Here is a 27,616-nt window from a genome sequence, read left to right as displayed (position 1 = left end):
GCTGGTGGGATGGCTGCAATAGCTGGAGCTCCCATTGGTAAACCGGGTATAGGTTCCGCCTTCTCCTACTTTGGTGCTTCGCATTGGGTAGGGCCGGGAAACAAGGTAAAGGGGACATGCCGGGAATTGCAGTCCCCTCAGGAAAGTAGCGTCTTGATCTGTGTGGCGTGGCTGTCTCTCTACTTTGGGAGGGGATGAATGGGAAGCGGCCAGCGGAGCCCGGCTCAGCCCGGGTGGGAAAAAAGGGAAAGAAGGAGGTGATGGCGGAGTTTTCGGACGCTGTTACGGAAGAAACCTTGAAAAAGCAAGTGGCTGAGGCCTGGAGCCGCAGGACGCCGTTCAGTCACGGTAACCGGGTGCTCTCAGGGAGGGGCCGCCACGCAGAGGTCTGGGGACCTCTGAAAAAGCCTTGGGACTCATGCCCAGCCCTGGGCAGCGGGGCCGCAAGGGAAGAGGCTCTTGGAGGACTTTGGCCACCTCCTACCCTCCTGCCTCGGCTGCTGCTCCCTTTCACTCCAAATTCGGTTTGAATTTAGAAACGTGAGAAGAGGGAGAAATGGAGGCCGGAGAGTTTTGGGAAGCAGAGGGTATGCAAGAGATAGTTGCATTCTGGAGTCACAGATTACTGAGTTAGAATCCTCTCCCCTGATTGGGCGTCGCCGGGCAATGGAATTAACCTTATTAAACTTCAGTTGCTTCCTAAGTAAAATGGGATAGTTCATAATATTTACCTCGGGAAGTCGGTGAATGGGAGCGACACACTAATGCTTGCAGGCTTCAGTAAATGTTTCCCTGAGTAAGGCCCAGTACACATCTGGACAAATACGGGAGTGGCTGATGTCATTTCTCCTGCAAGGGCATTGCTCGGCTGTCCCAGTGGAGTCTAGCCAGGGCATTTGTCGTGAGCTGCCAGCTCGGCTCCCTAGTGTACTCGTCTCTACGCGCCTGTAGTTTGACTCCATGATGTATGAAAATAAACGCGCGTTGACCAAGGAAAGGAGCCTACGTTGAACGATTCCAGCCTCAGCTTTAAATATTACCTTATGTGTTCAGCGCTCTGCTTCATGCGCCAGGCATCCCCCTCTAGAGTTTGCCGTAATTTTTCTTTCCGTTGTCAAGTGCTTTGAAGAGGCGATTCTTGGGTAGGCTGGATGCCTATAGAAAAAGATAGCATAGTGTTTAAGTGCGGGCTCTGTACTCTCAGTTTCTTCATCTGTAGGATGGGGAGAGTGATAATGTCTCCCTCAGAGCTGTTAAAAAGATTGAATGAGATAATGGGCCTGGCACCTGGTAGGTGGTGCTGATGATTACAGGATGGTGATCTAGCCAGCCGGAAGCAGTGGGTAAATGTTGGGGTAGAAATCAAGGAATTAGAGGTGGTTATGCCTGAACTGAACTGATTTTTTTTTTTTAAGTACAGTAAGTAGTAAATGCCTCTGGCAGTAACTTGGGAGAAGAAAAAGCAGGGAAACTGCCGACCAGTATTGCTACTCTCATTTAATGTGCTACCCAAAGTTTGAGGGAAATGAATTAAAAATCTAAAATACATTCAATTCAATATGTAATCATTGAAACACATAAAAAAAGAGTAGGAACCTTGATTTAGTGACATCACCCATCACTCATCTCAAGGACTGGAGTTGTAAGCATGGTATCTTCAAAAAGTAGTATTTAATTGGTAAAGAAGAAAGGTCAGAGCTTATGATTTTTTCCCCAGATCTTAGACTTTAAGTAGTAGGTTCCCCAAAATTCATGACCATCCCCTTTTGTATTAGCTCTGCTATGTTACTTGGGTGTCAAAAATACAAAAGGAAAAAAGCCATAGATAATGTTTTCCTTCCAACAGAAGTCATTGTCATGGACATGGACCCTTTTCTTCACTGTGTGATCCCAAACTTCATCCAAAGCCAAGACTTCTTGGAAGGGCTTCAGAAGGAACTGATGAACTTGGACTTCCATGAGAAGTATAATGATTTATATAAGTTCCAGCAGGTATTTATTCCCCTGCCAGATTAACTCTTCCAGCTTAGAAATTCATTGTCTATGAAATCATTCAATACCTTTAGACTTGAGGTTTAAGGGTGGGTTTGCCTTGAACGGTCCTTGCATTGACATTGTTAAGAGCATGCCTTCATTTAACCAAGCTTACTGAGTGTTAACTATGTGTTAAGTGCTATAATTATATGGAAGCCTTAGAATGTGCCTGCCCTACTGTAAGACTTTAAAATCTAGTGTTCAAAGTGCAGGCTCCGTACTCTCAAAGACTTCTCAGTTTCTTCATCTGCAGGATGGAGAGAGTGATAATGTCTTCCCTAGGTACACAGATTTCTATGGGTCTCATGGCTTTGCCTCCTCTTGGATGTCTAGTAAGTGTCTGACACTTAAGTCTAAAACTGAATTCTTGGTCTTCTCTAAATTTGCTCCACCTGCAGTTTTCCCCATCACAGTTAATAGCAACGTGATCTTACCCGTTGCTCAGGCCAGAAGTAATAATAGGGGTGAACGTGACAGTGATAGAGATAGTGAAGAAACAAATTAAGCTGATGAGTAAGTATGTTATAAACATAGGGGTTAAGTACATGTGGGTAAGTGGTATGATGATGAAGAGAGTTGTACGCTGGGAGACAATTACCATTTAAAATTTTGAGTTCGGGCCAGGTGTGGTGGCTCATGCCTATAATCCCAGAACTTTGGGAGGCCAAGGCGGGTAGATCACCTGAGGTCAGGAGTTCGAGACCAGCCTGGCCAACATGGTAAAAACCCGTCTCTACTAAAAATTTAAAAATTTTCTGGGTGTGGTGGCACGCACCTGTGATCCCAGCTATTGGGAGGCTGAGGCAGGAGAATCGCTTGAACCCGGGAGGTGGAGGTTGCAGTGAGCCAAGATCACATCATTGCACTCCAGCCTGGGCCACAAGAGCAAAATACCATCTCAAAATAAAATAAAGTTTTGAGTTCATGTTTTTGTTTCAGGTGGCTTGCTATATTACAGTATGCTCTACATTGCAGTAGGGCAAAGCATTAAATCCGTTCTTTTTTTTTTTTGGTGGACAGTTTAATTGAGCAGAAAAGGCTATCTCTTTTTTTTTTTTTTTTAAGATTGGTTTTTCTACTCTGGAAGACACAGCCTAGTCTAGGTATAGAAATACAGGTCATTGGTTTCCCCACTTTGGGGGTATATCTTTCGGTACTTGGAGGATATCACTCTTAGAAATCCTTTGTAAACCTCAGGGACATCTGTGCTTCAAATTGGGGGAAAAAAAAAAAGAAAGATGAAAAAGATGAAGAAAAAATTTTTTTTTTTTTTTTGCATTTTCTCATTTTATTTTATCTGGGATAAGAGAGTAAATAACGAATTTCTCTCTCTTATTCTTTTACACTAGAGCTGATTGGTCAGATGGATGTATCCTGACCTTCCCCAGATCTTTCTGTCTTTGGACCTTATACACATGACTGAATTAACCAGGATAAATACATGAAAGATATGACTGTTAATTCAGAAAGCTGAAAACTAAACTGCTTTCCATGTAAGGTTGCACAGGTTAATTAAAAACCACAGTTACCTGCTGTTGTGATTATCGCACCCTTGGCCTCTTGTTGATTTGGGGCCATATGCATCTGATTACTAAAATTGAAACATCAGAATAATTTTTACTTAATGCAATTTGGAAGATTAAAAATACTGGAAGAGGGCCGGGTGCAGTGGCTCACGCCTGTAATCCCAGCACTTTGGGAGGCCGAGGCGGGCAGATCACGAGGTCAGGAGATGGAGACCATCCTGGCTAACACAGTGAAACCCCATCTCTACTAAAAATACAAAAAATTAGCCAGGCATGGTGGCACCCACCTGTAATCCCACCTACTCAGAAGGCTGAGGCAGGAGAATCGCTTGAACCCAGGCGGCGGAGGTTGCAGTGAGCTGAGATCGCGCCACTGTACTCCAGCCTGGGTGACAAAGTGAGACTCCACCTCAAAAAAAAAACAACAAAAAAACCTGGAAGATAAAAGGCAAAATAATAAAAAGAGCCTTGGGTGATTGAAAAAAGAAAGGAGCTGCCATTACTTTGGATCCACATGGAAGTTTGGTGAAACTCTACTGTGAATAATTTTTACTGTTGATCCCTTTTGGACAGGAACTCTTCACCCTAAGACAGTAGATGTAAAATCTGGTTTCATTCTCCTGCCCCTTTAATCCTCATCCATGCCCTTTTCTTTGCTTGTGGTATGAATTGACTTGACAATTGGGTCTCTGACATCTTCCAACTCCCATAACCAACTCTGTCATTAGGAGTTGCCCAGTATTCTGTATTTTTTAAAGCAAGCATTATTGAGTGCATACTTTATGCCATGCTAAGTACTTTATATTTATTCATTAAATCCTCAAAACAATCCCATTACTATACCTGTTTCACAGTTGAGGAAACTACATTAGTTTTTCTTTCTCTCTGGATCATTCCCTTCAACATAACAAAAAGAAAAAAAAAACTGTTCTTTTCATAAGAAAAAAACAAAGTTCTTGACCTAATTTTCCCTTCAGCTACCATCCCATTGCTGTGCTTCTCTTGACAGCAGAATTTCTTATAAGAGTTGTCTGCACTATGTCCAGTTCCTCTCCTGTCAGTCTCTGGTAAGCCCATTTTAATCAGGCTTTCGCTTGTACTACTGCACTGAAACTACACTTGTCAAGATTACCCATAACCTCCACATTACTAAATCCGATAATCAGTTTTCGGTTCTTCCTTGGCTCATCAGCAGCATTTGACCTACTATATCACTCCTTCCTCCTGGAGACACTTTTTTCACTTTACTTTCAGGTTACCATGCTCTCTTGGTTTCTCTTCTTCCTCAGTGGCTATTTCTTATTAGCTCCTTTGCTAGGTTTTCCTTTTCCACCTGACTTCTTAATGATAGAGTATTCTGCATCCTAATGCTTGGCCTCCTTCTCTAGGTACACAGATTTCTATGGGTCTCATGGCTTTGCCTCCTCTTGGATGTCTAATGAGTTTCTGACACTTCAGTTCAAAACTAAACTTCTGGTCTTCTCCCTCTAAATCTGCTCCACCTGCAGTTTTCTCCATCACAGTTAATATCAGCTTGATCTTTCCAGGGGCTCAGGCCAAAAAGGAGGTCATCCTTGACTCCTCTCTCACCTTATATCCAGTCCATAATGAAACTCTGCTATCTCTACCTTCAATATACAGGCGATCGCCACATGATATTTTCTGTCCTCAACAGATACAATAGTGGTCCTATAAAGTAACACCTATTTTTACTGTACCTTTTCTATATTTAGATATGTTTAGATACACAAATACTTCCTACTGTATTGCCTATAGTATTCAGTAGAGTAACATGCCAGGTTGTTCGTAGCCTGGAAACAATAGGCTATACCATATAGCCTAGGTATATAGTAAGTTCTGCCATCTAGATTTATGTAAATGCACTTGATGATGTTGGAACAACAATGAAATCACCTAACAATAAATTTCTCAGAGTGTAAATGACATACCACTGTATATCCAGAGAAGCCCACTTCTTACTACTTCCACTGCCAAAAGCCAACACCTGGTTCAAGCTATCTGTGTCTCCCCGGGATTATTATATTAGTGTATCAACTATTTTCCCTTCTACTGTCACCTGCTTGGACAGTCACTGAAGTCATTGTATTCTTTTAAAATGTAAATAGACCCAAGATAATTAAAAATATGTAAAAATATGTTCACATAAAAACTTGTACACAAATGGCCAAGCGCGGTGGCTCACACTTGTAATCCCAGCACTTTGGGAGGCCGAGGCGGGCGGATCACAAGGTCAGGAGATCGAGACCACGGTGAAACCCCGCCTCTACTAAAAATACAAAAAAAATAGCCGGGCGTGGTGGTGGGCGCCTGTAGTCCCAGCTACTCAGAGAGGCTGAGGCAGGAGAATGGCGTGAACCTGGGAGGCGGAGCTTGCAGTGAGCCGAGATCGCGCCACTGCACTCCAGCCTAGGGGACAGAGCGAGACTCCGTCTCAAAAAAAAAAAAAAAAAAAAAAAAAAAAACTTGTACACAAATGTTCATAGCAGCTTCATAATTGCCAAAAAGTGGAAACAATTTAATGAATAAACAAAATGTGGTATACCCATAGAATGGAATACAACTCAGCCGTTAAAAGGAATGATGTACTGATACTACCACAACATGGATGAACCTTGAAAACATTAGGCTAAGTGAAAGACATCAGATGCAAAAGGCTACATATTATATGATTCCATTTATGTGTAATGTCCAGAATAGGCAAGTGGTTGCCAGGAGCTGGGGGGAGGAGAAAAGAGGGAATGACTACCAAAATTGGCACAAGGGTTTCTTTTTGGAGTGTTAAAAAGTTCTGAAATTAGGAAGTGCTGATGATCACCCAACATTGTGAATATACTAAAATCCAATGAATTATACACTTTCAAGAAATTGAAATTATGTGGAAACTTGTGTTATGTGGATATTATCTTAAAAAATGTTATTTCTCAAAAGCTCTAATGACTTTTTTTTTCTTTTTTTTGCTTCAGAAATCTTCTCATTTCTTTAAGTCAAAGCCAAAGTACTTAAAATGGCTTTAAGTACCCTATTACTTTTTTTTTAGACGGAGTTTTGCTCTTGTTGCCCAGGCTGGAGTGCAATGGCGAGATCTCGGCTCACTGCAACCTCCGCCTCCAGGTTAAAATGATTCTCCTGCCTCAGCCTCCTGAGTAGCTGGGATTACAGGCATGCACCACCACGCCCGGCTAATTTTTGTATTTTTAGTAGAGATGGGGTTTCACCATGTTGGTCAGGCTGGTCTTGAACTCCTGACCTCATGATCCGCCCGCCTCGGCCTCCCAAAGTTCTAGTATTACAGGCGTGAGCCACCATGCCTGGCACCACTATTACCTTTTTGGCCTCATCTCCTACTGCCCTCCCTCTCCCTCTCTGCTCTTGCAATAGCTGGAATAGGCCAGGCATGCTTCATGCTCAGGACCTTGAATGCTTTGTGCCTTGATATTCCCTTGCCACACTTCCCAGCCTCCTTCAAGTCTTTTTTTCCCCTCCCTGAAGTCTACCTTGGCCAACCTGTTTATAATTGCAAACCACTCCCCAGGCTCAGCACTCCCCATTCTTCTTTCCGTGGGTTTCTTTTTTTCCCTTATGCACTTCTCACCATATTTATACTAATCTATTTTTTGTGTCGGTTGTCTATCTCCCTCAACAGGCATAGAAACTAGACTATAATAACAACTTCCGTGTTTGTTTAATGAATAAAGCACAGGGGGTAATAACTTGCCAAGTCACAGACCCATCCAATGGAGGGGCCCTGTATTAAACCTAAGCAGCCTGGCTTCAGAGTCTGGGCTCTTAATGACAATGCTAGGACCAGAACACTCACTAAACTGCTCTCCTTTGTGTGTCTCTTATGTGAAGGAAATCCCTTTTTTTTCTCTCTTTTCATGATCAAGTCTGATGATTTGAAGAAGAGAAGAGAGCCTCACATCTCCGCTTTAAGGTAAACAAGTAATCATATTTATTGGGTGCTAATATGTGCCAGGCGGAGTACTAAGTGCTTTAAATGTTACAACATTGTGTATGTCATATAATTCTTGTTGACATTGTTAACCCACTTTGTAGAGGAGGAAAGAGACTGAGAAATTGAGTTTGCATAGCTTAAAATTGAGGGAGCTAGCATACAAACCTAAGTCTGTCTGATTCCAAGGCCCAAGTTCTCAGTGATAAAATGCTCAACCTTGTTAGTAATCAAGGAAACAGAAATTAACACTGGAGATACCACTTTTCACACGTTAGGTTGGTAAATATTAAAAATAAAAACCCTAGTGTTGACAGATATAGATAGATACCTTTATACACTGCTGCAGTCTTTCTTAGAAGATGGTTTTGAAAGATGTATCAGAACCCTTAAAAGTACCCATATCTTTTTGTAGAACAGTTTCACTTACAAGAGTTTATCCTGAGGGCTGGGCGTGGTGGCTCACGCCTATAATCCCAGCACTTTGGGAGGCCGAGGCGGGTGGATCACCTGAGGTCGGGAGTTCAAGACCAGCCTGACCAACATGGAGAAACCCTGTCTCTACTAAAAATACAAAATTAGCTGGGCGTGGTGGCACATGCCTGTAATCCCAGCTACTCGGGAGGCTGAGGCAGGAGAATCGCTTGAACCGGGGAGGCGGAGGTTGGGGTGAGCCAAGATTGAGCCATTGCACTCCAGCCTGGGCAACAACAGCGAGACTCCATCTCAAAACAAAAAAAGGAAGTTATCCTATGAAAATAAGGATATACTCAAAGATTCCATACAAGATTATTTATTGTAATATTGTTTATAATATTGAAAAATTATATACAAATTTGATTCCCCATGGAGATTTAAACATAATAGTACAAAACATAAAGTGGAAACTATACAACCATTAAATATGATATATTTGAGCTTTGACCCATGAATGTGGTAGTTATCTATGTTCTCAATTTTGAGAAACTTTTAACATTTTAACACCTCTGGGATCTAGCGTCTCACACAATCACTTTTGTGTCCTACTTTAATTGACAGCATTTTTTTCTTAGTGATATATAAAATAATGATACTTAACACATTTTTGTCAAGAGAAAAAAAATAATACACCCAATTTGATGCTTTGTTGTTTTTTCTGCCCAATGGATTCACATCACGTGATCTTATTTTAAAAAGAGATACACACACCTACATTTGGATGTCTGTGTGTACAAAGTAAAAGATTTTGAAAAACAAAGTATTTAACTCTTGCTAGTAGGAATACAGATTTTTTTTTAATAGTTTTTTACTTACATGGGATTTTTTTCCTAGTTTCTATAATGAATAGATGTTGCTTTGTAATAGCTGTTTTTCACCTATATGGTATAAATTATTCTCATTATATTTTTTCTCTGCAATACTTCCATGTATTATAGGCAGCTTGCACAATTTCTTCTAAATCCTGAAGTATTGCTTGTGTGTTAATTGTAATGCATTATGTTTCATATTTACTTAGACATTTTTCCCCCTAAAGAAAGATTATCATGCATTAAGGCATTATCTCCTTAGTTCACAACACCCCTCTGCTAAGCATTTCATATGGGACTGAGTTACATTCCACACCGAAGGCTTACAGCCAGATGGTGAGTAAGCTGCAACTCCGTAATCATTACAGAGAGCTGATCTTTTTATTTCCCACTTGGGTTCTGTGAGTTCCTTCATGAATACAATTAACAAATGCTAACAATGACAAAATAAGCCTGTCCTTGTGACACTTTCATAGAATGAATAGAAGAGCTTTTTCTGGAATTTGTGAAAGCTAATGTTACCAGTAAAGGATTTAAGACTATTAGTTGCTTAGAGTATAAAGACTTTGAAGAAATATTTATCACTCACATTATCTGAAGCCTGGTTCAGCAGTTTGCTATCCTGACCCATTTTATATAATTTGCAACTCTGCCTTTAAAAGTTACGTGGCACGTCTGGGTGGACTGACTGAGCACAATTGTTTTATGGAATGTTCTTTAAGCTTGTTCACAGCTGATAATGGAATTTTTTGGTTTGGGTAGTATATAATATAAAAAGATATTTGGTAATGAAATCTTAGAGATCAACCTGGAGATTTGATACTTAGTTATAAACAGGACAGTTCTATTTTATGGGAATTTCAGTAATGTGCATTTGGAGTAGGATGATCCAAAAAAATATTAAGTATCTTTGTAAGTGTAATTCGAACTAATGTAAATCTTTTTAAAATGTTTTTAATTCCTCAAGGTTAGTAATAATTCATAATTTCAAACTTGATTGGCTGAGTGAGTTATAAATTGTGTTAAGAGATTTCTACATGGAGAGCCAGTTTAGCTGGTAAATGGAAACGTTAACCATCTTCTATTGGTATCCTGTTAGCATCAGAACTTCTATGAAGGATTTCAATCATTATTATGCATTTAATTCAATACTCATCATTATTGCCACTTAAAAATGTTTTAATCTTCTAAAACAGTGCCACCCAAGTGTTCATTAAATGGCGGTACCAGTATTAGTGCTTGTGATTTATAATAAATGTATATTTGGTCTTGGTCTCTATTCCTGGCACAGACCTCTCTGACCTCCTGCAAGGGAAGAGAGGCTGGAGGTTGAGTTAATCACCAATAGCCAATCACTTAATCAATGATTCCTTCGTAATGAAGCCTCCATCAAAAACCCTAACCAAAGGAGTTCAGGATTGCTGAACTCCCATGGAAGTGCTGGGAGGGTGGTGTACCTGGGGAGGATGTGGTGCGGAAGCTCCACACCCCTTCCCCATACCTCACCCTATACATCCCTTCCATCTGGCTGTTTCTCAGTTCTATCCTTTTATAATAAACTGGTAATCTAGTAAACAAACTTCTTCTGAGTTCCGTGAGCTATTCTAGCAAATTATCAAACCCAAGGAGGGAGTAGTGTGAACCTCCAGTTTATAACTGTTTGGTTAGAAGCATATGGGTCACGACTTGAACTTGTAATCAGTATCTGAAGTGGGGTTGGGGGACGGGGCACACTGGGGGCAGTCTCATGGGACTAAGCCCTTAACCTTTATTGACGCCTGGTAGATAGTGTCAGAATTGAATTGAATTTTAAGTCACTCAGCTGGTGTCAGAGAATTGGCCAGTGTTGGGGGATAAGCCCACACATTTGGCATTGGAAGTGAAGTAAAGTGTGTAAAGAAAAACAGCTGAGGCCAGGTGCTGTGGCTCATGCCTATAATCCCAGCACTGGAGGCCAAGGTGGGCAGATCACTTGAGGTCAGGAGTTGGAGACCAGCCTGGCCAACATGGCAAAACCCCATCTCTACTAAAAATATAAAAATTAGCCGGGCATGCTGGTGCCTGTAGTCCCAGCTACTCGGGAGGCTGAGGCAGGAGAATCACTTGAACCCAGGAGGCAGAGGTTGCAATGAGCCGAGATCACACCGCTGTACCCCAACCTGGGCAACAGAGCAAGACTCTATCTCAAAAAAAAAAAAAGAAAGAAAAGAAGAGATAAACAGTTGAGCTTTCCATTTTAGTGCTGAAAAACTTGTCTGAAAATCAGTAACTTGGACTAGAACATTGGTGTGATGAGTTGTTATGACAAAGGCCAAACTGCTGCCCTGATAGGGCATACTTTAAATTTAGGAGAAAGAAAATACTGAGAAAACGTGAACCATTAGAACAAAAAATAACAAAAATAATGTAGATAGAGATTTACATTTATTTTTCTGGGAACATTAGACTTAAACTATGCAAATTTGAACTGAGAAACATTTCTCAGAATGTCTCAAATGAGATCTGAGAATGGATCTCTTGAATACAATGTGATCTCCAGGAAAGAAAAGTTGCGGCCTAGATCCAAATAGTTGTGGCCTAGATCCCACGCTGTGGCATAACAAGTTATCTTTTGTTTACATTTCTAGGAAAATTCTGTTTGAAGATTTCCGGTCCTGGCTTTCTGATATTTCTAAAATTGACCTGGAATCAACCATTGACATGTCCTGTGCTAAATATGAATTCACCGGTAAGGAAGATAAAGGCCTGGTGTCTATAAGATTTAAAGGCTTTAACTCAACATTAATGGAGAGTTGGTATCTGTGTACCAAAACACTCGACTGAATGTCCCTACAAAGCATCCGGATCTTCCTGATAAAGACCCAGTTCATAGACGGAAATACCCACCTTATTGGAAGGCATGAGCAGTGGTTGTCTTTCAGAATATGATGAAAGCTACTGACCATATTTTCAACAAAATCCCCATAACATACATACACACCAACTGTACATACAATATCAGGAAATTCAGAGTGATATATAAACTCTATTCTTAGACTTCCTAAGGAACAACCATCTCCTTCAATGCCATTCTCCCTTGTCTTTTTTATTTTGAAGGCAATAAGTGAATGCATTCTTAAAGGAAGAAAAATCAAACAATATTGCAGGTATATGGTGTAAACCGTGATAGCCTTCTTCACCTTCTCCCTGCCTCCTCTTCTCTTCAGAGATACCTATTGTCACCAGTTTGGGGTGCATCCTTCCATTTCCCTTTCTGAGCATATAAATGGTTTTTTTTGGATACAAGCTTGGTTTTTCACCCAGAAGGAAAAGGTTTTTTCTTTTTTAAATTTTACTAAATAAAATAATCCTTTGAGTGTACTCTCATACACTGTCCTGGAAGTATAGATGGCTCACAACTTTTAGAGGATGACTTGGTGATACATAGGAAAAGCCATATCGTACATGTCATTTCTTTTTTGGGTTTTTGTTTGTTTTTTTTTGGTTTGTTTGTGTTTTTTTTTGGTTTGTTGGTTCGTTTTGAGATGGAGTCTCCCTCTGTCGCCCAGGCTGGAATGCAGTGGTGCAATCTTGGCCCACTGCATCCTCCGCCTCCCGGGTTCAAGTGATTCTCCTGCCTCAGCCTCCTGAGTAGCTGGGATTACAGGCATATGCCACAACGCCTGGCTAATTTTTGTATTTTTAGTAGAGATGGAGTTTCACCAGTTGGCTAGGCTGGTCTCAAACTCCTGACCTCAAATGATCCACCTGCCTTTGCCTCCCAAAATAGTGGGATTACAGGTGTGAGCCACCATACTAGTATCTTTTTTTTTTTTTTTTTTACTTTGAAGTAATTTCAAACTTGCAGAAAAGTGGCAAGCATAGTACAAATAATTTATTTTTTCCTATTTTACTTGAGAGTAAGTTGTTGGCATGATGTTCTATGACCCCTGAATACTTCAGTAATTTCTACAAGGACATTCTCCTACATGATAATCATAAACCATCAGATCAGGAAATTAACATTGATACCTTATTCCACATCAATGGATTATCTAATCCTCAGGCTCCATTCAGGCCTCATTATTTGGTCCTTTATAGCAAAAGGACCCAATCCAGGATTGCATGTTGCATTTAGTTATTATATTGTCTCTTCAGCCTCCCTCAATCTAGAACTGCCCCTCCATCTTTTCTGGACTTTCATGATGTTTATGCTTTTGAAGATGTACAGATGAGTTATTTTGGAAAACTTTCTTCAGTTTGAGATTGTCTGATGTTTTCTCAAGATTAGATTCAGGCCATATATTTTTGGCAGGATTACAGAAATTAATACTGTGTTCTTTTCACTGTATCAGGTGGTGCATGGTTTCAATGTGTCATATTATTAGTGATATTAACTTAGATCACTTGATTAATGTGGTGGCTGACATCAGATTTTTCCACTGTTCTTTTTCCCTATCAGTATGTATTTTGTGGGGAGATACTTTAAGATTATGTAAATATCCCATTTCTCATCAAAGTTTGATTTGCTATTTTAGCATTCTCTGATGTTTCTTGCTAAATTATTACCATGAAGGTTGCCAGATGGTGATTTTATAACACAATCATTTCTCCACATTTATTGTCATTCCACTCTAGAGAAGACCTTTCTCCCGATTTATTTATGCATTCATTTGTTTATATTGGTACGGATTTATGGATTGCTGTTTGTGTAATGAGCTGTTATCAGTTACTATCATTATATTGATGCTCATACTATCCCTGATTTATCAAGGAGAACCCCGTCAAACTGACTTCTGTGTCCTTTTGCTATGTCCCCATCATTCTTTTTTTTCTTACTTTCTGCAAAACAAGATTTTCCAAGCTTGTCTTTGTATTTTCCATGCCAACGTCCTAGAATGACCTGGAGTTGGCCATTCTTCCAAAGAATCCTGGTTCCTTTTAGTGAAGAATGATACTTAACAATCAAGATCTGGACTCTTAAGTGTCTTTGCTATTAGGGTGTCACTGCTCCCAGATCCTTTCAGTTTGAAGAGGTGGTGAATATCTGTATGCATGTATATACACATGTGGATGCACACACATACATTTACATTTGGAATGTATTTGTTTTTTTTTTTTTTTTTAGACTGTCTCTCACTCTGTTGCCCAGGCTGGAATACAGTGGCACGATCTTGGCTCACTGCAACTTCTGCCTCCTGGGTTCAAGCGATTCTCCTACCTCAGCCTCCTGAGTAGCTAGGATTACAGGCGTGCACCACCATGCCCTGCTAATTTTTGTATTTTTAGTAGAGATGGGGTTTTGCCATGTTGGCCAGGCTGGTCTCCAACCCCTAACCTCAGATGATCCATCTGCCTTGGCCTCCCAAAGTGCTGGGATTACAGGCGTGAGCCACCGTGCCTGGTCTGTATTTCTATATATAGATATATAAAACTATAGATATAGGAAACTGAATTCCCATTGATTCCTCAAGTTCCAATTGAACACCACAGGGTTCATTCTAGATTTCTGCATTTCCATATTTGTAACTCCCTTCTTGAACAGTGAGAAACCTGGCTCCCATTATCTTCAATGTATTTATTTATTGAAACAATCCCTCCACGTGTAATTGGTTGCAGTTCACCATAGCCTTCCCTCCCTCTCAGCCTGCACAGATGCCTATCCTGCTAGCCCCATGACATGACTTTTAGAAGTTTCCCTCAAGAAATTAATGGGAACAAGTGCAAAAGATCCATGTACAATAATGTTCATTAAATTAGTCTTCATAGTAGCCAAGAAATAGAAACAACTTAATTAACAAATAGAAAATCTATTAAGGGAGGAAGGAGGTAAGTTCATAATCCATATAGTAGAATAGCTACAGCCATTAAAAGTGATACCAAGTGTGTATATTGATAGGGAAAGATACTTGCCATGTAATTTAAAAAGCAGGCCACAAATAACCACTGTCGGATGCTATTTTTTTTAAAAGTAAATACATATATGTAGGAAAAATACTGGAAGATTATATGTAAAAATATTGTTAATGATTATATCTGGATCTGTCTAATGATGTGCTTTTTATTTTTAGAGTTTTCTATATTGACTTATTTGTTTACTTATAAAAGAGAAATAAGTGTCATTTTAAAGCTGGAGGACATTTAAAGCTGGAGCTGACATTACAGTTGAATGTCAAATGGACTGATATTAAATGCAGAGTCAGGTGTCAGCTGGTCACTATCTGCAGGGATCTAAGGTGTCCATTAAACTATTGCAGATGCCCTGCTGTGCCATGATGATGAGCTGGAAGGGCGCCGGATCGCCTTCATCCTGTACCTGGTTCCTCCCTGGGACAGGAGCCTGGGTGGTACCCTGGACCTGTACAGCATTGATGGTAAGATAAGTATAAGTGCGTGCACTTCACCACCAATGGCCACTTCTGAGCTAAAGCTGAGTTGATTCAGTATCATGTTCTTATATACAATGTCTGTACTCCTCAAAGGAAGTGGAGGCTATTTATTATAGTAACTACCTCAAGAGGAATAAATGCCAGCCCTGACAACCACCTCTTTAAGTTGGACTTAAAAATGACTCCGGAGATCAATTAGAATCCATTTAAGATGAGAAATAGACCGAGCTTCTGAATACTGACTATGGAAGGGTGGAGTGCATATAAGGCTGCCTGTGGCTATGAATCCGCCAGGACCAGTCCATTTGACAGAAAGTCTAGGTTTTTTTGAATGTCTAGCACCAGAAGTTGACTCCAGGAAACTCTGAGAACTTATTCCAGCCCTTCTCAATAATAGATGGATGGTGTAGTAAGAACAGATGCCATGTAGTCAGACTCGCAAGTATGAGTGAAACAGATGGAAAGGGCGGTATTTCAGGGTCTGAAGGGCACATCTAGATGCCCTCAGAAGTTTGGAAATTGTCAAGAGTAAAATGAAGCAGGCTGGAAGTGGTTAATGATAATTTATGGATGTGTTCTCTCCTGGTGCAGAACACTTTCAGCCGAAGCAGATTGTCAAGTCTCTTATCCCTTCGTGGAACAAACTGGTTTTCTTTGAAGTATCTCCTGTGTCCTTTCACCAGGTAAAGATTGTAAGCCACAAATAGAGTACCAAGGATTATGTTTTTTAATCACCCATTATCCAAACATGACAGCTTCTTGTTAGACTTGTTATCTGATGTTGTTTTAATGCTTAGCATGGAGGACCCTGAAATTAATGTGCATTGGCGGTAATCCCCCTATTCTTCATGTTGATGTGCTACTGGGCTTGTCCTTTCAGGTGTCTGAAGTCCTGTCTGAAGAAAAGTCACGTTTGTCTATAAGTGGCTGGTTTCATGGTCCATCGTTGACTAGGCCTCCCAACTACTTTGAACCCCCCATACCTCGGAGCCCTCATATCCCACAAGATGTAAGAAGAATTGCTGATATCCTTATCTTAGGAGCTATAGCATATCATTTGTTTCTCCGATTTTAAAATTAGCTGTGCCTTTTAATGAAACTGGACCTTGAGCTTGCCCCTTTCCACTTTTCTTTTTTTTTTTCTTCCTTTTTTTTTCTTTTGAGACAGAGTCTTGCTCCATCGCCCAGGCTGGAGTGCAGTGGTGCGATCTTGGCTCACTACAACCTCCACCTCCTAGGTTCAAGCGATTCTCCTGCCTCAACCTCCTGAGTAGCTGGGATTGCAGGCGCCCACCACCATGCCTGGCTAATTTTCGTATTTTTAGTAGAGACAGGGTTTCACCATGTTGGCCAGGCTGATCTCGAACTCCTGACCTCAAACGATCCACCCACCTTGGCCTCCCAAAGTGCTGGGATTACAGGTGTGAGCCACTGCACCCGGCCTCCACTTTTCTTAAGTAAACTTTTGATAATGTCTTTCTCAAGCAGAGTTTTCCAGTACTTTAATAGGAGAAACTTATAAAGTGAAGATTTGCATGTATTTTATTAATGTGAAATGATGTAAGAGCAAAAGCAATAGGAATTATTAACTCACATTTTGCATCTGCTGCCTCTTTGTAAGCATGAGATTTTGTATGATTGGATCAACCCTACTTATCTGGACATGGATTACCAAGTTCAAATTCAAGAAGAGTTTGAAGAAAGTTCTGAAATTCTCCTGAAGGAGTTTCTTAAGGTAAGCTTAGCATATGTTGTTCTGAATATTTTGTTTGGCATGCAATTTTGCTTCCTGAATGGGTGAATAGGCATCACTGGGGAGTTTTTGTTTTGTTCCTGATTAGAATGTTTATGTCATTCCCTTCTTCAAATGAAATACAGAAATGATGATAACACTAACATTAGTATCAGCAGTATGCTTAGTGGGTTAAGAATCCCTTGGATATTCCCTAGTTCTCTAGAGTCTTAAACACACACATACACACAGAAGCTTCCACCCTGAGAAGGAGTTGTGTGTAGTTACCTTTCTATTCATCTAACAAATATGGTGCTTCTTATTACTTTTAAAAATAGATTACTAATAGATCAATATCTGTTGATGAACATTTGACAGTGATGAGGTAGCTTGTTATAGTGGAAAGAGATTAGAAATCAGAAGACTGGCTGGGCACATTGGCTCATGCCTGCAATCCCAGCACTTTAGGAGGCTGAGGTGGGCAGATAATCTGAGGTCAGGAGCTCGAGACCAGCCTGGCCAACATTGTGAAACCCCATCTCTACCAAAAAAATACAAAAATTAGCCAGGCATGGTGGCATGCACCTGTAATCCCAGCTACTCGGGAGGCTAAGACAGGAGAATCACTTGAACCTGGGATGCAGAGGTTGCAGTGAGCTGAGATTGTGCCATTGCACTCCAACCTGGGTGACGGAGCGAGACTCCGTCTCAAAAAAAGAGAAAAGAAATCAGAAGACCTATTCTCATGCCCTGGCTCTGTGGTTTTACTAACCTGGGCAGATCACTGAATCACTCTGGGTATTTATTTTGTCTTCAGTTAAACTGGGATTCATACCTGCCTTGTCTTTCTCCTAGAGTTGTTGTGAGGGCCAGTAAGATAACTTTTGCTGGCATGGCACTTTATAGTTGACTGTGAATCCCATGGAACCATGGTCCCAAGAGCTATTCCTCCATGAGAAAAGGTTGAGAGACTCTACATCCTGTCTCTCTCTAGGAATTTTATAGCTGACATTAGCATATTAAGGTTTTGAGAAGTATTATAGTAAATAAACTGAATACCCTATTCAATTCAATTTACCTAAACCATGCTATGGGATCTTTCCTTTTTCATGCATTTATAACTGATAGGACTGCTTGGGAAACTGCATTAAACAAATAAATGGAAAGCCTCTTGTGGAGAATATTTTAGTGGATTAACCAGCTTCCTGTGTCGTACCTAACTTTTTGAATTTAGAATGGTTATTAAATTAGGGGCCTAGAGAATCGGAATTGTTATACACAGATTGTCACGGTAATGACCTTGACTGTAATGCAGTTTAATTTTTTTTTTTTTTTTTTTTTGAGACGGAGTCTCGCTCTGTCGCCCAGGCTGGAGTGCAGTGGCGCAATCTCGGCTCACTGCAAGCTCCGCCTCCTGGGTTCACACCATTCTCCTGCCTCAGCCTCTCTGAGTAGCTGGGACTACAGGCACCCGCCACCACACCTGGCTATTTTTTTTTTTTTTTTTTTTTTATTTTTTAGTAGAGACGGGGTTTCACCGTGGTCTCGATCTCCTGACCTCGTGATCCGCCTGCCTCGGCCTCCCAAAGTGCTGGGATTACAAGAGTGAGCCACCGCGCCCGGCCTGCAGTTTAATTTTTTATCCTCAAAATATCTTGTGAGTTGTATTATGGTCTGTATTATGATCCTCATTTTATAAATGCAGCAGTTTCAGAGGTTGAGCAGATTGACGTAAGGTATATAACTGCTTAAGAGAATGAGCCACAATGGCACTCAGGTCTCTTGGCTAAAGCAAGCTGATGATGTATCCAGTCTTCACCCTGGCTTTACCACAGCAGGAGTAGGGGATCTTGTATGAAAGGAGTGAGAGTTGGCCAGGCGCGGTGGCTGACGCCTGTAATCTCAACCCTTTGGGAATCCAAGGCAGACAGATCACCTGAGGGTCGGGAGTTCAAGACCAGCCAACGTGGAGAAACCCCATCTCTACTAAAAATACAAAATTAGCCAGGCGTGGTGGTGCACGCCTGTAATCCCAGCTACTTGGGAGGCTGAGGCAGGAGAATCGCTTGAACCCAGGAGGTGGAGGTTGTGGTGGGCTGAGATCACGCCATTGCACTGCAGCCTGGGCAACAAGAGTGAAACTGTGTCTCAAAAAAAAAAAAAAAAAGGAATGAGAGTCAACTGCACCGTTTAGGAATCAGCCAGATTGATGTTTGGCAGAGCTGCTATACCTGCCAAACCAGTGTGGGGTAATAGGGAGATCTGCTGACTGCTTCTTTACTTGCTCATTTTCTAGCCTGAGAAATTCGCGAAAGTCTGTGAGGCCTTGGAGCGTGGAGATTTGGAATGGAGCAGCCAAGGTCCCCCTAACAAAAGGTAGAACCCGTCATCTGAGATATTTGCTTCTACATTCAGCACCTATAACATTTTTTTATAACTAGTAAAATGACAAAAAGCCTAAAGGAAAAATAGACTGAGGTGATGACAGGCAATTCATGAAAGAAAATCAAATAACCAACAGGAAAAAATATACAATCATGCACAAAGGCTCACACCCAATAATAGGACACTTGCCCTAATGATGTTTTGTTCTCAGGGACATCCAGTAGCAGGATGTCCTAACAAAATCCTAACAAAATCTCACTATTGTAATAACTTGTGCTTTAGTAAGCTGTGCCAAGATTTAGGAAGAGAGGTACAAAGCTAATGATCAGCTTTTATTCTATGAGTCATTTTACATCTGTGGCTTTGATGAACAACTTGACATTGCTGTTTTTCAGGTTTTATGAGAAAGCTGAGGAGAGTAAGCTTCCTGAGATATTGAAGGAGTGCATGAAGTTATTTCGCTCTGAGGCACTATTCTTGCTGCTCTCCAACTTCACAGGCCTGAAGCTTCATTTCTTGGCCCCTTCGGAAGAAGATGAGATGAATGATAAAAAAGAGGCAGAAGCCGCTGATATCACTGAAGAAGGGACTAGCCATAGTCCTTCTGAGCCAGAGAATAATCAGACAGCCATCAGTAGCAACAGCCAACAGAGCAATGAGCAGACAGACCCAGAGCCAGAGGAAAATGAAACAAAGAAAGGTAAGCTGTTGTTAGGATTTGTCCTTACTTAACCATTAACCATTCACCATTCAAACGTGTATTCATTCAACAAACATTTATTGAGCATCTACTGTGCCCTAAGCCCTATTTCAGGAACTGAAGAACAAAACAGACAAGGTCTCTGGTCTTTGGGAGCTTACATTCTAGTAGTAGAAGACAGAGATTAAATGTATACACGAACAACAAGAAAACGTCAAGTAATGATAAGTGCTATGCAAAACATTGTAATAGGGTTATATAACAAGAAATGACTGAGTAGGCCAGGTGCGGTGGCTTACACCTATAATCCCAGCACTTTAGGAGGCTAAGGCAGGCAGATCACCTGAGGCCAGGAGTTCGAGACCAGCCTGACCAACATGGCGAAACCCCATCTCTACTAAAAATACAAAAAAAAAAAATATGCCAGGCATGGTGGTGAACTCCTGTAATCCAAGCTACTCGGGAGGCTGAGGCAGAAGAATCACTTGAACCGGGGAGGAGGAGGTTGCAGTGAGTCAAGATTGCACCATGGCACTCTAGCCTGGGCAACAGAGCGAGACTACATCTCAAAGAAAAAAAAAAAGAAGAAAAAGAAATGACTGAGTAGCCTCTTAGGCGAATAGGTGATCTAGAAAAGTCTCTCTGAGGAGCACCATGTAAGCTCAGATCTGAATATAACAGCCTAAGAACATTGCTTGAATTTGGACAAACAAGTAGAAGGAAATTATTACAAGTAGAAGTTTAAACATCTGCCAAGAAGATGGAGAAGAGAGAAATACAAGAAATTTAAGAGGTAACACTCCTGTGAAAATATTGGCACCATTAACCAAGTAGCAACAAATTCAGCTTAGATGTTTCAGCACTTATTACTATGTCAGTGAGAACATCTGTCACCCAGTTTACCATTCCCTGCTTCCACTCAAATTTCTTGAGAACCCTGTGCAGTTAGGAGAGCAAAGACAGGGGGTGGATACTTGTGGAAACAAAATCAGCGGTTTGAGATGCTAACTGAAAGCAACGTAACTCATTCTTTGACCTTCCAAAACTGACTGAACAGTCACTTTGGCCACTGCAGATATTTAGTAAAACCAGACCCAGGTGGCTTTTTCTGTGCTATCTTAATACACAGGGTAGCCTTTCTTTGAAAGATTAGTTTTCCGTGTCAATTGATATTGGCATTTATGCCCAGACCCTAAAAGTAACCAGAGTCAGTATCCATGGAGTCTCAGTCTCAAAGGGATTTTTTTAAAAAACTTATCCACTGGCCGGGCGCGGTGGCTCACGCTTGTAATCCCAGCACTTTGGGAGGCCGAGGCGGGTGGATCACGAGGTCAGGAGATCGAGACCACGGTGAAACCCCGTCTCTATTAAAAATACAAAAAATTAGCCGGGCATGGTGGCGGGCGCCTGTAGTCCCAGCTACTCGGAGAGGCTGAGGCAGGAGAATGGCGTGAACCCGGGAGGCGGAGCTTGCAGTGAGCCGAGATTGCACCACTGCACTCCAACCTGGGTGACAGAGCAAGACTCCGTCTCAAAAAATTAAAAAAAAAAAAAAAAAAAAAAAGCTTGTCCACTTCTGTTTGTTTGTTTATTTGTTTTGAGACACGGTCTTGCACTGTCACCCAGGCTGGAGTGCAGTGGCGCAATCACAGCTCACTGCAGCCTTGACCTCCTAGGCTCAAGCGATCCTCCTGCCTCAGTATCCCAAGTAGCTAGGATCACAGGCATGTGCCACCACACCCAGCTAATTTTCTTGATTTTTTTTTTTTTTTTGTAAAGATGGGATCTTGGCATGTTGCCCAGGCTGGTCTCAAACCCCTAGGCTCAAGTAATCCTCCCACCTTGTCCTCCCAAAGTGCGGTGATTACAAGCGTGAGCCATCACACCTGGCCAAAACTTGTCCAGTTCTATTCCTTTTTTGGTTTCATTTTTACGGGAACCTGCAACTTAGGATAAAATCTATATGGGCAGCCAAAAGATGCTTTATTCCATTGTTGAGCACCTATTGTATACAAGGGGCCCTGGGTGAAAGCAGAGTAGGGAATACAAAAGTGAATGAGAAAAGTCACTGTTTACAAAGTTTACCATTTTGAAGAAAAGCTATAAAGCTTGGCAAAAGCTATCAAATTGCTGGGCATATGATAGCAGTGCTAAACATTGGCTTAGCTAGGGCACATCTAGTGAGATAACATTACAGACCTGATAACTTTAAGATGATTTTAAAAAATAAAAATATGTCAATTTCAGAATGTTTAGAAAACAAGAAAAAGGAAAATAATCATCTACAAGTGGCCATATTAGCATTTGGAATATATCCTTCCACTGTTTTTTTGCTATGTAGACATATACATGTATACACATATGGGGGGTATATTTTTACACATGTATTTTTAATGAGATTATACCATATATATTGTTCTGTATTTTTTCCACTTAATATTTCATAAACCTCTTTCTGATCCTTTTACATCCTTTGTAACAATAGAACAGGGTTGCATACCCTCCTCACTTAGGAAACCTTCCACCAAAGCAGTTTTGCTTTTTTTTTGTTTTGGTTTGGTTTGGTTTGGTTTGGTTTTGAGACGGAGTCTCGCTCTGTTGCCAGGCTGAAGTGCAGTGGCATGATCTCGGCTCACTGCTGCCTCCGCCTTCCGGGTTCAAGCGATTCTCCTGCCTCAGCCTCCTGAGTAGCTGGGACTACAGGCACATGCCACCACGCCTGGCTAATGTTTTGTATTTTTAGTAGAGACGGGGTTTCACTGTGTTAGCCAGGATGGTGTCCATCTCCTGACCTCATGATCCGCCCACCCTGGCCTCCCAAAGTGCTGGGATTACAGGAGTGAGCCACCACGCCTGGCCACCAAAGCAATTTTACATGCATCTGCTTTCCAACATTGCATTTCTAGAAGCTTTTATTTCAAGAATGTATGCCACAATTAAGTTTTGAAAAACACTGTTCTCTAGTATAATTTTTAATGCTTGCAATCTATTGGATCAGATGACCTTAACCAGTCCTGCATTCAGCATTTAGATTTTTTCCAGTTCTTCACTGTCATAATAAACGACGCATCCATTGTGTCTTCAGAATGCTTCTCAGAAGTACAGGTGATACATCAAAGACTGCTCAAAATTTTAAGGCAGTTGCCAAATTGCCTCCCCAAAACTTGTGTCAGTCTGCATTCCCACCAGCATTGTACGTGATGATGTTTTCATTCTTCCTAGCAAACTGTTATATTTTCTTTTCCAACTTGCTTATTCTTTAGGTGAAAATGGCATTCGCCTATCATTGACTAATGGTGCATGGTTGTATATTTTTCCCTGTTGGTTACTTGATTTTTTTTCATGATTTGCCTGTCATTACCTCCGTGTATTTTTCCTTTGGGCTTTTTGTCATTTTATCAGTTATTTAAAAAAAGTTACATATAGGAGTATTAACCCTTCTTTTTTTTTTTTTTTTTTTTGAGGCGGACTCTCAGTCTGTCACCCAGGCTGGAGTACAGTGGTGTGATCTCAGCTCACTGCAACCTCTGCCTCCCTGGTTCAAGCGATTCTCATGCCTCAGCCTCCTAAGTAGCTGGGATTACAGGCACATGCCACCATGCCCGGCTAATATTTTCGTATTTTTAGTAGAAATGGGGTTTTGCCATATTGGCCAGGCTGGTGTTGAACTCCTGACCTCAGGTGATCTGCCTGCCTCAGAGGAGTATTAACCTTCTGTTTAACAGATTGTAATAGTTCATTTTTTAATTTTGTTCAGCATGGTTTAAATTTTATAAAATATTTTAGTAATCAGGTCTATCTTTGCCTTCCCTGGTTTCTACTTTAGGTAATAACATGCTGAGAAATCTCTAAGGTTAGGTAAAATAATATTCATGTTTTATTTTTTATTTTTTTGCAACTAGACTTCTTTTCCATCTGAAATTTATTATTCCATCTGAAATTTATTATTATAGAGAGAAATCAAAATTGAACTTTTTTTTTTTTTTTTTTTTGAGATGGAGTTTCACTCTTGTTGCCCAGGCTGGAGTGCAATGGCACAATCTCAGCTCACCACAACCTCTGCCTCCCGGGTTCAAGCAACTCTCCTGCCTTAGCCTCCCAGGTAGCTGGGATTACAGGCATGCACTACCACGCCTGGCTAATTTTGTATTCGTAGTAGAGATGGGGTTTCTCCATGTTGGTCAGGTTGGTCTCGAACTCACGACCTCAGGTGATCCACCCACCTCAGCCTCCCAAAGTGCTGGGATTACAGGCGTGAGCCACCATGCCCGGCCCAAAATTCAACTTTTTTACCCCAAAATAGAGCTGGTAATTCCTGACAATGTTTTATAAGGCTGGATTGGTAGAATAGCACTTCAATCAAAGGTTTGTGGGAAGGGTTTCCCTGTGTTGCTGTATCATTCCTAATTATCATTCCCTTGCAATCTAACAGTTCTATCAAGGTTATTTTTTAAAGTTTCTTGTCTTTTTTTTTTTTTCCTTAGAATCTAGTGTTCCCATGTGCCAAGGGGAACTGAGGCATTGGAAGACCGGTCACTACACTTTAATTCATGACCATAGCAAGGCTGAATTTGCCCTAGACTTAATTCTGTACTGTGGCTGTGAAGGTAAGAGGGAGGAAAGCAAGCAGTGGATTATTCCCCATAGGAGGGGCACTCTCTTCTGAGGGACCCTTTCCAGCTGAACCAATTCATAAGTAATTTGCCTAGTTCAGAATCTCAGATCATGGGATCTCAAAGTCCAAGGGATTTTAGGGGTCATGAATTCCAGTCTCCCAGCTCAAAATAGGATTTATATCTGTGACTAGGGAATGGGGAGATGGACCACACCATAGTTTTCCCCTAAGTGTGCTCCCAGATCTATAGATTTTATGTAATTGCCCTTCTGGGAATATTTAGCATTTAATTCTCTCTTTTCTTATTCAAAGTTTATTGAAATAAGTCTGCATTTCAGTTCAGCTGTCTCAGGAAATTAGGCATTTAGGGGAAGGCAATCCATGATAAACTAGATGATAAGTTCAAGCTCATAAGTCATAGAACCAGTTACTGCTGAACTCCCAGATCCCCCACTGTTAAGCAGCATGGGATGAGTGATTTAAGTAGATGGTGCAACTCTTTCAATAAGAGCTTTCTGAATGCTATTTGTTTTTCTCTTGTAAGGCTGGGAGCCAGAATATGGCGGTTTTACTTCTTACATTGCCAAAGGTGAAGATGAAGAGGTAAGTTTCTTCTGATAGCCAACTATCCTTTTTAGTTATTGAGAATGCTTTCATTTTTCAAAGACCCAATTTTTATGACCTTCTACCAGTGTCTTTAGCTAATACATCTCTGCCAGGCAATGGTTCTAATTTCTAGTAGAAAATACTCAGGATGGAATAAAGATGCTAAAGGACACTCAGTAAGCATTTATTTTACCCTCCTGAGAAATTCCAAATTAAGAGCCATGTGGTGCATTTCCACAAATCTTATAATGTAGTAAGAAATAAATGTAATAGGTAAGTAACTTTCTAGGTATATGCTGGAATAGGGCTTGTTGGAAAATGGTTTGACAGCCACCCCTAGTAAATGTTCATTCAGAGGATCCCTCTATCCCCAGATTAAGTGCTTGATATGGAAACCATCTGTTCCATGGTTAATCGTCTAAGATTTGAGAATAAGTTCTGTGTTCTGATATGTCACTGTATTTGTCTTTTTCAGCTGCTAACAGTGAATCCAGAAAGCAATTCTTTGGCATTGGTCTACAGAGATAGAGAGACTCTGAAATTTGTCAAGCATATTAACCACCGAAGCCTGGAACAAAAGAAAACCTTCCCAAACAGAACAGGTTTCTGGGACTTTTCATTCATGTATTATGAATGACAGCACTGGGCAAAGCTGAACAAAAACGTGACCTTTCGTCATTATTGGGAAGTCTGGAAGAGCTAAGCATGGAGTCAAGGAGAGCTACATGGTAGCTTGCCCAACAGTGTTCTTAAAACTGGTTGTCTTTTACTAGGACTCATAATGATTGTCCTCAACCGAGACCTTGAGCTTGGAGCTACATACTTATCTCTTGATTAAAAAAAAAAAAAAGTTGGTTTTTTTTTTTAACATTGAGTCCTTCTTTTTCCATATTGGCTTCTTCAGTGAATTTTTAACTTCAGTTTTTTTTTTTATTGAGGTAAAATATTTATAACATAAAACTGACCAGCTTACCCATTTTTAAATATGCAATTCAGTGGATTAAGTACATTCTCATTGTTGTCCAGCCATCACCATCATCCAACTCCAGAACTTTTCCATCTTCCCAAATCCTGTGCCCATTGAACAATAACTCCCCACCTCCCCTTCCCCTAGCAACAGCCATACTTTTTGTCTCTATCATCAACTTCACCACTCATATTTCTCATATAAGTGGAATCATACAGTATTTGTCCTTTTGTGACTGCTTTCATTTAGCATAAAGTCTTTAAGATTCATCCATGTTTCCAGTGTTTCGGTTTTTTTAGAAAAACTCATAAGTGATTGCAGCCGGGCGTGGTGGCTCACACCTGTAATCCCACCACTTTGGGAGGCCAAGGCAGGCGGATCACCTGAGGACGGAGTTCAAGACCAGCCTGGCAAACATGGAGAAACCCTGTCTCTACTAAAAATACAAAATTAGCTGGGCGTGGTGGCACATGCCTGTAATCCCGGCTACTCAGGAGGCTGGGGCAGGAGAATTGGTTGAACACGGGAGGCAGAGGTTGCAGTGAGCCGAGATTGTGCCATTGTACTCCAGCCTGGGCAACAAGAGTAAAACTCTGTCTCAAAAAAAAAAAAAAGAAAAAAAACATAGATGATTACAGAATTTTGTTCTTAATCATGCTGGTTTAGAAAATTATGGAGCCTTACATCCTGATCATGCTGGGCCTTAGAATTCTGACACAGTGAGTCATCACATTTCCTCCCACTGCCTGTGGCCTTGTTCCACCATGACTCTCACAGTACAGTGTAGGCTTAGTGTAGTATTACTCCCTTGGAAAGGGTCTGGCCTACCATCACGTGCCCCAAGAAACTGCTGGTTAGTAAAGAAGATGGGCTGCTTATTGCCATGTGTTGTCACTTCTAAGTGCCCACTGCCTTTCCATCCTGCAGTTGTGGCCTGTGTATAATTAAATGATTTTAGCCTCACATATTGCTTCTGTTTTCCTAAATACTGTAGAGTCAACTATATAAGTAATTGCTTTTTATTTTAAGAGACGGAATGCTAAAACCACATCAGAATGCCAAGAGGCTGTGCATCTTGTTAATTTTTTGCTTGAACTGTTCCAGGGAGTTACATCATAATTACCTGTGTGTGGGTATGCATGGGTGGATGAAAGATGCTGTTCTCATTCCATCCCAATAGAGTCTGTTTCCTTTCTCTTTTTTACATTTATTTTTAGCTTTTGCAGTAGTGTTTAGTGTGGGTTTTACTAATTAATAGAAAAAGCACTGGGCCTTTAAACTTCTTAACCACTCTTCTCTTTCATCTCCTAAAACTTTGAGTATTCATTCTTTTCTGAAGTTTGCATTTAAATGAAAATGACTTTCGCTTTGGCTTTTAGATTTAGTTTCAAAAAGGTTTAATTCTGCACCCTAGCCAGTTAAGA

General features: G+C 40.9%; 1 protein-coding gene across 2 annotated transcripts; it reads left to right on the top strand.

Annotated features, from left to right (window-relative positions):
- Positions 1-67: 67 nt before the first annotated feature.
- Positions 68-27,155, top strand: OGFOD1 (2-oxoglutarate and iron dependent oxygenase domain containing 1). Of its 2 annotated transcripts, XM_003263066.2 has the most exons (13): positions 68-348; positions 1,847-1,992; positions 7,469-7,515; positions 11,447-11,547; positions 15,056-15,172; positions 15,779-15,870; positions 16,068-16,196; positions 16,809-16,922; positions 19,216-19,295; positions 19,700-20,004; positions 24,489-24,611; positions 25,164-25,222; positions 25,701-27,155. In XM_003263066.2, exons 1-13 carry the CDS (start codon positions 195-197, stop codon positions 25,860-25,862), a joined length of 1,629 nt encoding a protein of 542 aa, XP_003263114.2. In that variant the 5' UTR covers positions 68-194; the 3' UTR covers positions 25,863-27,155. The 2 variants fall into 2 exon arrangements, with proteins under 2 accessions (XP_003263114.2, XP_030652696.1); XM_030796836.1 differs by lacking the exon at positions 16,068-16,196 and having other exon boundaries at positions 73-348.
- The last annotated feature ends 461 nt before the right edge of the window (positions 27,156-27,616 follow it).

This window comes from Nomascus leucogenys, chromosome 2 (assembly GCF_006542625.1).
Source record: "Nomascus leucogenys isolate Asia chromosome 2, Asia_NLE_v1, whole genome shotgun sequence".
NCBI lineage: Eukaryota > Metazoa > Chordata > Mammalia > Primates > Hylobatidae > Nomascus > Nomascus leucogenys.
This window is presented reverse-complemented; position numbering and strand designations above follow the sequence as displayed.

Coding starts and splice junctions, on each gene's coding strand:
- OGFOD1 (XM_003263066.2), top strand. CDS start 195: ATGAATGGGAAGCGGCCAGCGGAGCCCGGCTCAGCCCGGGTGGGAAAA. Junction 11,548..15,055: donor TGCTAAATATGAATTCACCG/GTAAGGAAGATA, acceptor AAACTATTGCAG/ATGCCCTGCTGTGCCATGAT. Junction 15,871..16,067: donor CTCCTGTGTCCTTTCACCAG/GTAAAGATTGTA, acceptor TTGTCCTTTCAG/GTGTCTGAAGTCCTGTCTGA.